Source organism: Mus pahari, chromosome 11, assembly GCF_900095145.1.
Source record: "Mus pahari chromosome 11, PAHARI_EIJ_v1.1, whole genome shotgun sequence".
NCBI classification, from domain to species: Eukaryota; Metazoa; Chordata; class Mammalia; order Rodentia; family Muridae; genus Mus; species Mus pahari.
The window spans coordinates 31393415-31408572 of record NC_034600.1 but is presented as its reverse complement, the minus strand read 5'-3'; the positions used below and the strand labels follow the sequence as shown (position 1 = coordinate 31408572).

General features: G+C 45.9%; 1 protein-coding gene across 4 annotated transcripts in view; it reads left to right on the top strand.

The window, feature by feature from the left end:
• Positions 1-15158, top strand: part of Ocln (occludin) — a 55923-nt gene that overhangs the window by 25612 nt on the left and 15153 nt on the right. For all 4 annotated transcript variants that reach the window (XM_029544018.1, XM_021208678.2, XM_029544020.1 and 1 more), the window contains exon 5: positions 13452-13600. In XM_029544018.1, coding sequence (XP_029399878.1) covers positions 13452-13600 — 149 coding nt within the window. The remainder of the gene's footprint in view (positions 1-13451; positions 13601-15158) is intronic.

Genomic DNA, 15158 nt, shown 5'->3' with positions numbered 1-15158 from the left:
TAGCCCTGGCTGTCCTGGAACTCACTTTGTAGACCAGGCTGGACTCGAATTCAGAAATCCGCCTGCCTCTGCCTCCCGAGTGCTGGGATTAAAGAAAGGCGTGCACCACCACGCCCGGCTAAATAGTGACTTTTGTTTGTGACAATTTGTAAGAAATTGTTAGTATAAAAATAATAAAATTTTGGCAGGTGTGGTGCATACCTTTTAATCCTGGCACTTGGGAGGCAGAAGCAGTATGTTTGGGAGTCCCAGGCCAACCTGGTCTACATAGTGAGTTTCAGGACAACCAGGGTTACATAGTGAGACCCTGTCTGGAAAAAACAAAACCAAACAAACGTGTGTGTTGTGTGTGTGTGTGTTGTGTGTGTGTGTGTGTGTGTGTGTGGTGTGTGTAGTGCATGTACTTTTAAAAATTGCTTCCACCTTTTCCTGGAAGCTGTAGAGATCCCAGCCCCTTTCAGCTCTCTGGCTTTCTGTTTGTTCCACCCAGTTTAGCTCTGGGATCGACTCCACCAGCCCTAACCTGTCTTTCTTTTCTTCCCACCTTTGCTCTGGGAGAGGTCGAGCCACCAGTTCCCACCCAAGACCCTTGAATTCATGGATAAAAGACATACAGACAGCTTTGTTACTTTTTAACTTGCCTACTAGGTACAGTTGCTGGGGTCAGATAACTCCGGCCTGGAATGGCTTGCCCTTAACAATTTATCATCTTTGTCTCTCCTCCCACCCTAAACATAGTGGCTTGTTCCAGTTAGCCCCAGCTAAACATCTTTGGCCACCCACCCACAGCGGAAGCTGCAGGCCTTCTCTGTCCCCCACACTCCTTATGTGATTGCTACATTCTTCTTCCTCCAAAGCATGGCAGAAAGACCCCTCTTGCTTTCGTTGCAGCTACCTTTTCCTCCTGGGATCGGAAATCCCAGTTGTACCCTCTGCCCAGCATTTGGCTCCCAGTCTTCTTTATTGACAAAATAAGAACCAATTGGGGAACAGGGTTAGCATCAGACCTTCTCCTTACGTGTGTGTGTGTGTGTGTGTGTGTGTGTGTGTTTTCCTGTGGAGGCAATTAAGAGAGCATTGGATGTGGGTGTGGGGAATGAAACTCAGATCTCCTGGAAGAGAAGGAAGTGCTCAGAATTGCTGAGCCCTCTCTGCAGCCCCTGTACCGCATTTGCTTTATCCATTCTCTAGTTGATGGACCCATAGGTAATTTATATTTATGTTTAAAAATGTATTATAATTTTTTAAAAAGAGATTTACTTATTATATGTAAGTACACTGTGTCTTCAGACACACCAGAAGAGGCCGTCAGATCTCATTATGGGTGGTTGTGAGCCACCATGTGGTTTCTGGGATTTGAACTCAGAACCTTTGGAAGAGCAGTCAGTGCTCTTAACTGCTGAGCCATCTCACCAGCCCAATCATTTTTAATGTGTATGGGTGTTTTAACTTTGTGTATGCCTAGGGCTTGCAGGACCAAGGGAAGGAGGGTGTCCATCCCTGGAGCAGTGTAGCAAATAGTGCAGTGTAGCAAATAGCAATATTTGCTACACTGCGAGTGTACAAATAGTGCTACAGTGTAGCAAATAGTGCCGTGTGGGTGATGGGAGTCCTGGGTCCTAAGTAAGAGCTGCTTAACTGCTGAGCCATTCTCCAGTCTCAGTTGCGTTTCTTTCTTGAGTGTTCTGTGTAGCCTTGAACTCAGAGATCCACCTGCCTCTGCCTCCTGAGTGGGGATTAAAGTCATTTGCTATCACTGCCAGACTTTCAGTTCTTTTTCAATAATCCAGTAGTGTTTCCTGGATCACGTTGTGGCTCTATTTGGAAGGTTCTCAGGAACTGGCTTTTCTAGGACTGTACTGGTTTACTTTCCCAATGATTGGGCAAGGATTCTCTTTATATCTGTGCCAGCATTTGTCTCCAAGCAGCTTGCCTTCTAGTTGCCTTGGTTTTAAAAGCTCTGCACAATCTTTTACCTGATTACATTTGAAATTGCTTATTTTCCAACACCTTTTTCCTGTTCTGGACATTATCAGTCTTTAATTCCTGTAAATTTGTGAGTTTCATCTGAAAACATTTTGTGATTAAGCACCTTTGTCTGCCACTTAGGATCTTATCACTTAAATAGCATGGCTTGGCTTTCTTTTCCATTGTTCTGTCTTTTCTTCCTGCCATTCTCACAAAGCTTACTGCGTTGCAGTTACTTGTTACCTTTTTCAGATTCCCAGGCCCTCTCTCCTTTGTCTTCAGTGTTCTTTTAAAGCCATTTCACTGAAGTATGAGTGACAGAGCTCTCCGTTTTTATGCTCTTAAATTCTCCTGTCCATTCCTTTGTGGTTTCTGTTCTGTTTCTGGTCTAGGCTGTCCTCTTGCTGTGCCCCGTGAGGTTGGGACCCAGTATATACTAGACAAGCACCATACACTAAGCCATTCCCTAGTCTGTGAAATTCATTTTCAATTACAGTATGAGATAAGTCCTAACTTAACTTCCCCCAATGTGACCTTGCACTGACTGAACTTGTATCTCCTAAGAGCCGCCCTTTCTTTGGTAAAGGTTGACTTCTGTTCTTTCCTTTTATGAACACATTTGACCAGAGCAATTATGTAAAGGCCAACAAACCATTTTCTCATGGTGAGTTTACAAAGTGTTAGAGAATGGAGAAGATTGGTGTTGAGCCTGACTTTTACCTGCAGTCAGCATTTTCATTCATAAAAATCGGGTCACAGAGTCTGTGGCAAACCTTGGCTGGAAACTCTCAGGCTGCCTTGAGTTTGTTTTGTTTTTAACTGGGACTTAAGTAGACACAAGTGGATTAAGACAATCTTGGTTCGTTACATTGTTATCTTTGATACATGCACAGCATTTCTTGTTACTTTCCTTTGTTTCATAATGAACACACAGTCCCACCCAAGGTTTCATCTAAAAACATTTATTTTTTATTTTTTATTTTTTGGTTTTTCCAGACAGGGTTTTCTCTTTATAGCCCTGGCTGTCCTAGAACTCACTTGCTGGCCCCGAACTCAGAAATCTGCCTGCCTCTGCCTCCCAAGTGCTGGCATTGCCACCACGCCTGGCCTAAAAATATTTTTTAGCTTCATAGAAAATGTTGGACTGAGAGCATTTACCTTACATATGCAAGGCCTGGGATCAATGCCCAGTATATATATACTTGTGTGTGTGTGTGTGTGTGTGTGTGTGTGTGAGAGAGAGAGAGAGAGAGAGAGAGAGAGAGAGAGAGAGAGAGAGAGAGAAAGAGAAAGAGAAGAGAAAGAGAAAGAGGGGGTGTGTATGAGGGGTCTATCCTTGTAAATATTGTCTCATCACTTGCCTTTTAAACTCAATATTAGGCTAATGAGATTCATCTACATTGTTATATTTAACTAGCAACAACAGTCTGATCCCCTGTGTTCAAGAATTTCTCTTTTTGTTTGTTGTTGTTTTTTTTTTTTTTAAGACAGGATTTCTCTGTGTAGCCCTGGCTGTCCTGAAATTCACTCTGTAGACCAGGATGACCTCGAACTTAGAAATCTGCCTGCCTCTCTGCCTTCCAAGTGCTGAGATTAAAGTCGTGCATCACCACTGCCTGGCCAAGAATTTCATGAGAGCTCATCTAGTTCCTGTTGATGGACTGTTGAATAGCGTTGGTAGGCTGGGGCAGTATAGCTCAGTTGTAGAGTGTGTGCCTAGTGTGCTGGAGGTCCCGGGTGTGATGAATAGCATCGCCACAAAGCAAAACAGAAACACAATTGCTACTCTTATGAACCTTTTAAAAAGCTTTTTATTGATTCCTTGTGAGTTTCCCCATCATGCACCCCAGTCCTACCCATCTCCCCATTCCCTCATATCTGCCTGTCACCCTTGCAACCTCTCCTCCAAAGTAAAACACAAATAACAACAACAAAAAAAACATAGCATAGAAAACAAATCATCGTGGACGATGTAGCATGTCACAGTGTGTCCCACAGTATATCCCTCTGTCCACACATCTTCACTTGCAAATGCTCATTGCAGTGTGTCATTGGCCTGGTTTGAGTTCTCTGGCTTCTGTGATGAAATCAGTATCGGGTCCTCGTCAGGACGCCTCCCAGTTTTCCTGTCGTTGCCCTGTGTCATGGAGATCCTGCAGCTTTGCAATAGCAGGAGTGGCCTTTCACACATCCCAACTGTTAGCAGATGACATAGATTTTAGGGTGGGCCAGTTCAGAGCCCTGGGTCTCAAGCCCTCAGGGCCGGCTCACCTGCTCCCACACCTCCAGCGCCAGCTCCACTGTGCTGTCCAGTCAAAGTGCAGGGTCCACTCTCCCAAGTGCTGCAGCCAGCGACGAACATGCCCACCTCACCTGCTCTCATACCCCAGAGTCGGCTCTCCTGACTGCCTCAGGTAGTGAGGGGCAAGGGGACAGAGGGCATCCCCCCCACCCCTATGCCACCTGAACAGAGGGGTGGCAGGGACAGATCTCTACTGTTCTTCACAGATGGGGTGCAAGGCCTGTTCTCCCAAATGCTCCAGCCTACAAAGGGTGGGGCCAGCTCACCTGTCCTCATGACCCCAGGGCCAGTTCTCCCAATGCTGCATGTGACAAGGGGTAGGGCAGCATCTCTGCACCTGTGCCACCCCATGGCAAATGAATGGCCAGGTTAGCTCTCCCACACTCACTCTCAGAGCGTGCTCATCCACATCCAGCCCCCAGCTCCACTGTGCTGCCTGGTTGCTCTCCTGAGTGCTGCCATAGTTGAGAGATGGGGCCAGCTTGCTAGAGTGCCACATTCAGTGAGGGGGGCCAGGGGCAGTTCTGCATAGCCCCTGGACATCCACCTGGTCCCAGTGGCTGCCCCAGTCAGACATCGCCATGGTTATCTATACCAACTCTTGCTCTGTGTAGCCACAGACTCAGTCACAGCCCTCAGGAGCAGCTTTGGGCTGGGACCTCACTGTGGCCCCAGGTGGCAGAGCTGGCTGGCTGCTCACAGTAGACTTCTCTGCTCCACCCTGGACTCTCCAGTTCCATCTCTCTTCATAATGCTCAAGCTGCTCCACTCAATTCTCCTTCTCAACCATCTGAGTCAGGTCCATTGTGGTGGCTCCTGCTGCAGGCTGGCCATGTGCTGGTGGGCCCCTGGGTGATATCCTTCGTCCATGTTGTTCCCACTCTACCCCTCGTACCCCTCCACTGCCCCAAGCAGTAGGGAGAGTTGACCCTGGGGGCATGAGAGTGGGTGACCTGGCCCAGGCAGGTATCTGTAGCCTGTGCTGTGCACTGAAGGAGAGATCTGTGGGGGGCATGGCAGTCCTTAGATCTGTGTCTGCCTTCCTCCTCCCGTGCTGCCTTGCCTGGAATTGATTTGATTTGATTTGATGAGTCCTAGACATAAGACAGCTTTGGCCACCAAGCCATGCGCCAAGCTAGGGTGAACAAAGGACTGCCACCCTCTCTGCCTCTGACTGATAGAAAACCAACATTGGGGCTGGTGAGATGGCTCAGTGGGTAAGAGCACCCGACTGCTCTTCCAAAGGTACAGAGTTCAAATCCCAGCAACCACATGGTGACCCATAACCATCCATAACAAGATCTGACGCCCTCTTCTGGACTGTCTGAAGACAACTACAGTGTACTTACATATAATAAATAAATAAATCTTTAAAAAAAGAAAAAGAAAAAGAAAAAGAAAACCAACATCACCAACAGAGCGTCTTTTTGCCCTTTGCCAGGGGAATGAGTCTCCTTGACTCACCTACACTTGAACAAATTTCTCTTTAACTCGTACCCAAGTGTGGAACTCCTGGGGTGAAGAGTTTGTGAGCATACCTCTTTATAAAGCACTGCCAAATTGTTTTCCAAAGCTTGCCCATTAATTATCTCAGCCATGACTCCTGGAGCCATTAGACTTTATACTGTCTGTCTATCAACAGTAGAAGTGCATCACTGTTATCTTTGTTTATATAGGTTTTTTTTTTTTTTTTTTTTTGGTCATTGGCCTAATATATTTTCTTTCTACTTTGCCACAGTTGTTGAGGTAGCAAAAACCCAAGCAGTGTCTCTGATATCTTGATTTTTGTAAGAGTTTTGATGGGGGGCAAAGGGCAGCTTTTATGAGGCATGAGAGTCTAGGCCCTCCTTGGTGTTTGTGTGTCATACACAAGTGACTAAGCGATATGGGTATGACAAGCCAAAGTGCAGTCATCCTGTCGGTCTGAGGATGTGCTCCTGCTCTGTGTACCAACGTCTGATTGTAGGATGGAAGTGCCTCTCAGTGTGTGTGAAGAGAGTGGAAGCCACCGCTGCAGGCTGGGTCAGTGTGGAGGTTGACGAGGGAAGAACGCTTGACTGACTCCAGGAGAGAAAAGTCAGTTGAGTAACCCCGGGGAGACCTGTCCCAAAGACAGCAACAAAGCAAGCAAACCTGAGTTTTTCTGCACAATTACCTGAGGATGTTTTACCACACACAGGCATAATGGCCAGAAAGGCAGGCTCTAGCGAGTTTGTATCATCAAGAGGCAAAGCAAACCCTTTCTTGTGGGCTTCAGTTCTTACATCAGTGGGCTAGCTTGACTCTTAGGCCCCCATTTCTGTCCTTCTTTATGTGTAAGGTTGTCTTTTCTACTTTGTATTTGTTTCTTGAGACAGGGTTTCACTATATAGCCCTGACTGTTGGTTGTCCTGGAACACACTCTGTAGACCAGGCTAGCCTGAAACTCAAAAAGATCCCCTCTCTCTGTCTCCAGAGTGCTGGGATTAAAGGTATGTACCACCACCACTGAACTCTGACATTTTAACCCACGTGTTTGGTTGGAGAGAGTACCTGGATCTGTGTGGACATCTCTGGTCCCAGTGTGAACTGGCAGATCAACACATCTTTACATCTCAGTTCCTTTGTGCAGTTATTTGTCTGCCTCTCAAGACTAGTGTGAGATGTGGCTGATTAAAAATATGTGAAAAATGCTTATTCACTTTCTCTAGATAAATATGAGGCTGGCTTTGGGAAAGTTTACACCTCTATGGTAAATATTTAAAAGTTGATTGTGAATATGTGTTTGAGTTTTTTTTTTTTTTTTTTTTTGTCTTTTTGGGGTGTGCGCTACCATGCCTGGCCTTGAGATCAGTTTTTATTACTACATTATCTGATCAATTGGCAATTAAAATTCAGAGCTGAAGTTTCAGGAGATCAGTTTTTATTACTACATTATCTGATCAGTTGGCGATTAAAATTCAGAGCTGAAGTTTCGGGTACTCCTGATGTGGTTAGAGAATCTGCGATGGGTCTGTTATTCTCATGAAGGAGGATAGAGTTCTGAGGGGCAGAAAGGCGTTGGAGGTGAAATGGTGGCTTGCAGTGATCATGGCTTGGGCTGTTGACACAGACTCCTTCCAGTGCAGGGCATTCTGGGACTTTATAACAATTTTGACAGAAAAATTAAAAAACAAACAAACAATCAAACCAACCAACCATGACAGTATAGAGTCAGGGCAGGATTTGTGCAGTGTGTGCCTTGTTACTTGTGATCATTCCAGGATATAGAGTTTGGTATCCTTGGCTTCTGATGAAGGTTGTTTTTTAATTAATTAATTAATTAATTAATTAAATGTAAGTACACTGTAGCTGTCTTCAGACACTCCAGAAGAGGGCGTCAGTCTCATTACAGATAGTGGTGAGCCACCATGTGGTTGCTAGGATTTGAACTCAGGACCTTCGGAAGAGCAGTTGGTGCTCTTAACTGCTGAACCATCTCTCCAGCCCCTGATGAAGTTTTTAATATAATAGGTTAGATGTCTGAAAACAGTGCAAGTAAGAGTTCCATTCATAGTAAGGCTGTCGAAATTAAAGGTCAACCAATATAATCTTACCCAGTGATTTAAAAAAAAAACAACAAAACAAAAACACCTGTATAGAAATATATTTGACATCCAATAAACTGTGTATATGCACCGACGCTCCTGGATTCTATGTGGGGGTTATATTTTGATAAGATCGCTGTACATTGAGATCATCATAAGAAATATATTGAGTACACCCACACCCAATACATTTCAGTTAGAATGGTGATCAGTAGCGTCTGTAGCTTACATAAGAGTATTCGAGATGTCAGGCGGTAAATGTGCCATCGCAGTGTGACTGACTCCTAGCTACCCTGCTTCAGTCTTACAGTGAAAACATGTTTTCCTCAAGACCTTCTGTGTCCGTTCCTCAGTATGCAGATGTCCACAGTGATGAGCACGCTAGGCTGGAGCGGCCAAGGCAATCTTGGTCATCAGCATTAGACACCTGATGAGGCTCTGATAGCCCTTCACTCTCCCCAGTGCAAGCATTCTTGCCTGTACTGTTGGTTCACTGGACTCTCACGCTGGGGAAGATGACACGGTTGTCTGTGGTCCCTGATGGAACAGAGTGTGGCAGAAGTAACAGCTGCCTGGCTGACTGACTGACTGAACCACCAAGGAGGAGGAGTGTAGTAGGCCCTGACTGTTTCAGGTCCACCGCGAGTGGAGAGAGGCTGGAGGACAGACAGAAACAGACAGACAAACAAACAAACAAACAAACAGCCCGTTTTAGAGAGGTCTGTGGGAAGAGGAAGAGTTTGTGTTAGAAATGGAGAGTGCTTTTTGTGGTTCTCTGAAAGCTGCAGTTCCTAGATTTCCGACACCAAGAGTTAATGTTTCTGAAGTCAGCCATGTGGATAGGTGTAATGATCTAAACATGGCATGGCTGTCTGCAGCCCAGGGCATTCTGTCCCACATCAGTGGCTCCACTCCATTGCTGCCATCAGGATCCCCTGGAGCCAGTGTTAGAGCAGTTGACTCTGCTCCGCCCCCTGGTTTCTGATTCAGAAAACAGGAACTGATGGTGGGAATGTGCTGTTCTGGGGAACATGATTTGAGAACCCCTGTTCCCCAAGCCAGCCACAGCTGTTACACTGCAGACCTGTTTAACCTTTGACTTTTAAACATAGGTCATACTCTAGTCAACTGAAGGCACTGAAGGGCATTTAGTTGACTGAAGGGTATTTGGGACAGCTGATGGTGGCTTAGGGATATTTCTGGCCCTTTAGAGGAGCCATAGCCTGAAATACTTACATACTGAAGTACAGCCTTCCCTGGGATTTCTGTTTTTGCAAGAAGCCACAGATTAGATGACGATAAGGTTCACTCAGTGAGAGTGAGGTTCTCCTCCTCTTCTGCCTCCACCTCCCAGGCTTAAGAGCTTCTGACTTGCTTCCACACCTCTGACAGAATTTGTCTTTGTTGATACACAGTTTCTTTGGGGAGCTCGCAGCTGGTACTGAACAAAGGCCTTAGTGCTACCGAGCAATTTAAACCAGTCAGTTGTTCCAACTTGGTCTATGGCCTCTTCATTTGTAGGATTGGTCCATATGGGAACGTTTCAAACAACTCAAAGTAAGAAAAAAAAAAAAAAAAAAGGATTGGGGCAGTGGTGGTGATCACCTTTAATCCCAGCACTCTGGAGGCAGAGGCAGGTGGATCTTTCTGAGTTCGAGGCCAGCCTGGTCCCCAGAGTGAGTTCCAGGACAGACAGGGCTACACAGAAGAACCCTGTCTTGAAAAGCCAAAACCAAAACCAAACCAAAAAAAAAAAAAAAAAAAAAAGCAAAACCAAAAAAAGAGTTTTTGAGAAGGTATTTTGAGCTTTTGTCGGGGTTGAGCATCTGCAAGGATAAAAATACCAGGAAACAGGAAAAACAAGTTGGACTTCTCAGTGTGGAGAACTTGTGCAAGGATCATGGCTCGTGAAGGTGGGTTGGGCGGGTTGTAAAATGGATAAAATGGAGATGGCACGTTGAGATTAGCCTGCTTCTCTCTGTTCAGGGCTATTTCTCTGCTTTTCCTTCCAAGCAGGCGAAGGCCCTTCTGGTGTGGAATTCTCAGCATCACTAGTGACGAAATTTTGTGTCAGTTGCTGCTCTTACGAAGTTAGGCACGTAGAGGTTTTATTGTTGTATCTCCGAGTGTGGTGAGTGTAAGGAGAATGGTTTTCTTTGTTTCAGGGATATGTGATGTACCTAGCCACAGTGCACACCTCAGGAAGCTGGGGTAGACTTGGAAGAGAACAGCTTGTTGAGAGGGGCACAGGCTCAGCTTCCACACCAACCATTTCTTCTTCCATTTTACTTTGAGCAGATTAATTTCCTCATAAGAAAATACTGATAGTGCTATCTACCTGGGTGGGGCTAAAATAACCATGCTTAGACTGCTAGGCACTGATCAGGCACTCATCAGGCGACATTTCCTTTCCTCCTTAGCGGTGGGTGACTTCCGTCATATTGCTAGACTGGCTGGCTGTGGGTGCAGCCTGACTGTGCACATGTTAACTTGTAATAAAGGCAGAGCAGAGAGAAAGGGAAGAATGCTGTCATCGAAGCTTTTTTTGTTTTGTTTTTGTTGGTTTTTTTTTTTTTTTTGGAGACAGGATTTCTCTGTGTAGCCCTGGCTGTCCTGAAACTCACTCTGTAGACCAGGCTGGCCTCAAACTCAGAAATCCGCCTGCCTCTGTGCCCTGCTCCTGCTGTTTTTTGTTTTTTTTTTTTTTTTTTTTTTTTTTGTAAATTGGAATGTGGACCTTAGTATCCATGTATCCTGTGCATCCCCCAAATTAACTGTTTTGTGCCTTAAACTAGTTTGTGTGAGATACATTTTGAGATAAACTTTTGAATTTAATCTCAAGAGTGAGTCTGCGGCATTTCTTGGTTGGCCGGACTCCACTGTGTGGATTTCCATTGCCCTTTTCTATCATTTCTTTTCCATGCTTGAAGACCTGGAGTAGAGACTCAGTCAGCCGAGGGCTTACCAGAGGCTGCGCTAAGGGGCGAGTCCAGCATTTGGCCCTGCGAATGATGGCTATCGAGCTTTTCTTCTCCGGAGACAGATCTTAATTTGTGTTTTCGCTTTATATTCTTTTGCTCTAGTTTCGCAGGAAATCTTTTTACAGCAAGCTCTGGGCCTCTTTTTATTACATTTGTTTATTTGTGTATATGTATATTGGAAGGTGCACTTGTGCCCCAGAATGTGTGTGACTCAGAGGACACTGTTGGACTTTTAGCTCTCTCCTTCCACCATGTAGGTCCCAGAGATTGAACTCAGGTTGTCAGGTTCCTTTGCAAGCCGAGCCATCCTGAAGGTCAAGCTCTGGGCTTCGGACTTATGCAGATACTGGCCTGGTTTTGGCTAGCAAGGCCTCCCACATTACCATTTTTATTAGGTCTAAGTCCTTGGGAAGATTATTCAATGTCCTGAGCCACAGCTTCCTCATTTCTGAGAAAGGTGTCATGGCTATAAGATTGTGCCATGCTCTGTCAGATGAGCATTGTTAGCAGCCCAGTCCGGGTTGGTAGCTTGAGAACAGTCCCTTGTCTTGATAAGTGAGCGAGCCATTGCTATGAGTAAGCGAGTGGTTGCTCTGGCTGGAGGATTGTAGGATAGATACAGGGAGATAAGAGAGGCTTGTACCTCATCCTTCGGGGACTTCAGTGAAAGGCCCCTAGGAGGTGGCTGCACTTGAACTAAGATTTGGAGTCCAATGAGGGATTAGCAGACAAAGAAATGGGGAAGGACATTCCAGGCTGTAAGGAGCCAGAAGGACTAGGGCTCTGGTAAAGTGCCTGCTGTTGGGGAAAGGAAGGGGAGTGGATCCAGGAGAAATGTAAAACAGACTTTCAAGAAAAGGAAGCCTTTTAAAGTTCTGATGAGATCTCTAGAATAAGTACAGGCCTTTGACTTGGCAGCCGGTTTGGCTGAGACAGTGTTTGTTGTGTTCAGTTGTAAGGAATTCTGTGAGAGCCAAGAGTGGTTCCCACCCGGGCCCCCTGTGGTGGAATCTGAGTACACTCCCTGGAAACCCACCTGCTGGTTTGGCAGTGGCCCTGAATTCCACTTTCAGAGAAATAGTTGGTCTCTCTCTAACCCTGAATAGGAAACAATCAAAAACACCACATGCTCCCATAGCAGAGAACATAAAAATGTAAGGCTCATGTATAGTAAGAGCACACCATGTATGGATGTATAGTAAGGGCACACCATGCATGGATGTATAGTAAGGGCACACCATGTATTGATGTATAGTAAGGGCACACCATGTATAGATGTATATAGTAAGGGCATACCATATATGGATGCAGATAATAATTGCAAGAGTATAAAATAGCAGAATCATCCAGTTACAAGCTTGCAAGTTCTGTGGGGGGGGGGGTGAGCTCAATTGGATCTAAAGGATTTACTTGTATCTATTTTTTTTGAACTATGTTCAGAAGATGTGGTAGATAGGATACTTCATGTCCTTTAATCCTCCAGATATTCTTATGAAGTAATTGCCCCCAATTTATGCAGATGGGGACACTGAGACCCAAGAGGCCTGATGCCATTATTCTTTTTAAAGATTAACTTGTATGTGCATGTGCATGCGTGTAAGTGTGCACACATGCATGCAAATGCCCACCGACAATGGACGATAGCGCTCGATCCTTTGGAATCACTGTTAAAGATGGCTGTGAGTTGCTTGACAGGGGCGTTGGGCACCACACTTGGTTCCCTCAGCCATATCAGGAAGTAAGCTCATTCTTCTCATATGGAAGGGGCGAGTGTAAGAAAGTTACTGAGCCCGGCGTGGTGGCACACACCTTTAATCCCAGCACTCGGGAGGCAGAGGCAGGCGGATTTCTGAGTTCGAGGCCAGCCTGGTCTACAAAGTGAGTTCCAGGACAGCCAGGGCTACACAGAGAAACCCTGTCTCGAAAAACAAAACAAAACAAAACAAAAAAACCCAAAACTAAAAAAAAAAAGGAAGAAGAAAGTTACTGTAGCTAATTACTTCACATTATTTTATAATCTGAGCTAAATATTATATATTTTATATGTGATAACTCCCTCCCCACCCCACACTTCTGAATGAAAACAAAGAAGAAAGGAAAAGACATGGTAGTTCTTAGGTGCAGTGGAGGAGAAAGTTCGTGATAGATATGTTGGAGATCATAGCCACACATCTGGAAGAATCTGGAGTGGTCATGACCCTGAACCATGTCCTGAGAGGAAGGGAGAGAAGGGAGCCAAGTAGAGCAGCCAGGAGGCCAAAGGTACAAAAGGAGGACATGTAACCATAGAGTCTGGATGACATAGGGAAAGGAGGACATGTAACCATAGAGTCTGGATGGCATAGAGAAAGGAGGACATGTAACCATAGCGTCTGGATGGCATAGGGAAAGGAGGACATGTAACCATAGAGTCTGGATGACATAGGGAAAGGCCGCTGCGGCTGCAGAGTTCGGGGGAGAGGGTGGGGTATGCAGACCATACCCTATAATAGGTAGGGACTGAGGGATGCTGGGAGAACCTGGAGGCCAGGTTCACTTCTTCTCCCAGGTTTGAAACATAACATTTACCCCTTTCAATTATGAGTGAGGAATGACAATGTCTCCTGGGTTGTTTTTTGTTTTTTTTTTTTTAAGGTTAAAAATGTGTCTGCAGGCACACAGGACATGCCTCCACCCCCATCTGACTATGCAGAAAGAGTTGACAGTCCGATGGCCTACTCCTCCAATGGCAAAGTGAATGGCAAGCGATCATACCCAGAGTCTTTCTATAAGTCAACGCCTCTGTAAGTAGCACCTTAATTTGATAACATTTGTCTAAATATGAATATTGGCCTATTGTTTTGTGCTATCCTCCCTTATCCTTGTTAGTCAAAAGGCTGAGAAGTGATAGTGCCATTGTCCCTTAAGATTTAAAAGTCTCTCTCTCTCTCCCTCTCCCTCTCCCTCTCCCTCTCCCTCTCCCTCTCCCTCTCCCTCTCCCTCTCCCTCTCCCTCTCCCTCTCCCTCTCCCTCTCCCTCTCCCTCTCCCTCTCCCTCTCCCTCTCCCTCTCCCTCTCCCTCTCCCTCTCCCTCTCCCTCTCCTCCCTCTCCCTAATGATTTATTTATCTTATGTATGTGAGTACACTGTAGCTGTCTTCAGACGCACCAGAAGAGGGCATCAGATCCCATTACAGATGGTTGTGAGCCACCATGTGGTTGCTGGGAATTGAACTCAGGATCTCTGGAAGAGCCATCAGTGCTCTTAACCACTGAGCCATCTCTCCAGTTCCCAAAGTCTCTTTTAAAACCGAAAATCTGTTTAAAAATTCTGTCTTTCAACTGTGGGCTCCTGTAAAATAAATAATAGGTTAAATATTTACTTAACTTCAAGAAGGAAATAGCAGGGCATGATCACTCTGATCAAAGCAAAATCTAATATCTGGGATTCACTCATGATTTCCTGGGCTCCTCTAAAGGGCTTGAGCCACTTCTCCAGCTCTGGCCTCTGCAGTCCACAGAGCTTGTGTTAAGCTCAGGCACGATCCACTCCACAGCGGCTGCTGTGGTCATCCCCTGGCACTGCCATCTCCAAACTGCTGAGATCTTCTGTTGCAATTGGGCTCTACTTACACCGAGAGCCTGTCATAGGCTCTCTTCATGGTGCCAAGCCTCAACTTCTCTGCATGACTCCTTTGATCTCTGGCCTTTAACTGGCACTGAGGCTGCACCTTCACCAATGACACCTCCTGGCCTCTCACGGTGCCAAGCCTCAGCTGCTGTCCATGACCCCTTCATGCCTTCAAAACCCGTACCACCTAGGTGACGCTTGCACTAACAAGTTCTGGTACGAGTGTGAGGTACAGCCTTGGCCACCTCTGGCACACAGCCTCTGTGTGCTGACTCTCAGGAAGCACGGCCAGAAGATGTCACCTCAGCGGTGCTCGTCTCTTCTTAATCATCCCTAATTTCTTAGCTGCAGCCAGCCAGCATCATTTATCCCAGTAAAACAAAGGTTTTACTTTAGTGGTTCTGGTATTTTGTTAGTCACAGCTGAGTCTTAATCCCCAGCTGACCAGAACTACAGAGTCCTCACACAAATGACCCCACATCTTTTCATCCCTCTGAAACTTCCCAAGCCAGATCTCCATCGTCTGCACTGCTCTCAACAGTCTTAATTTTCAGAGCTCCGATAGAATAGCTCACTGAGCTCTCAAATACTCAATGACTCTTCTAACCCAAAAATCTAAAGTCCTTCCATAGTCCTCCACAGAACATGGTCAGGTCTGTCACAGTAATACTACACTGTCACCGGGCGTGGTGGCGCACGCCTTTAATCCCAGCGCTTGGGAGGCAGAGGCAGG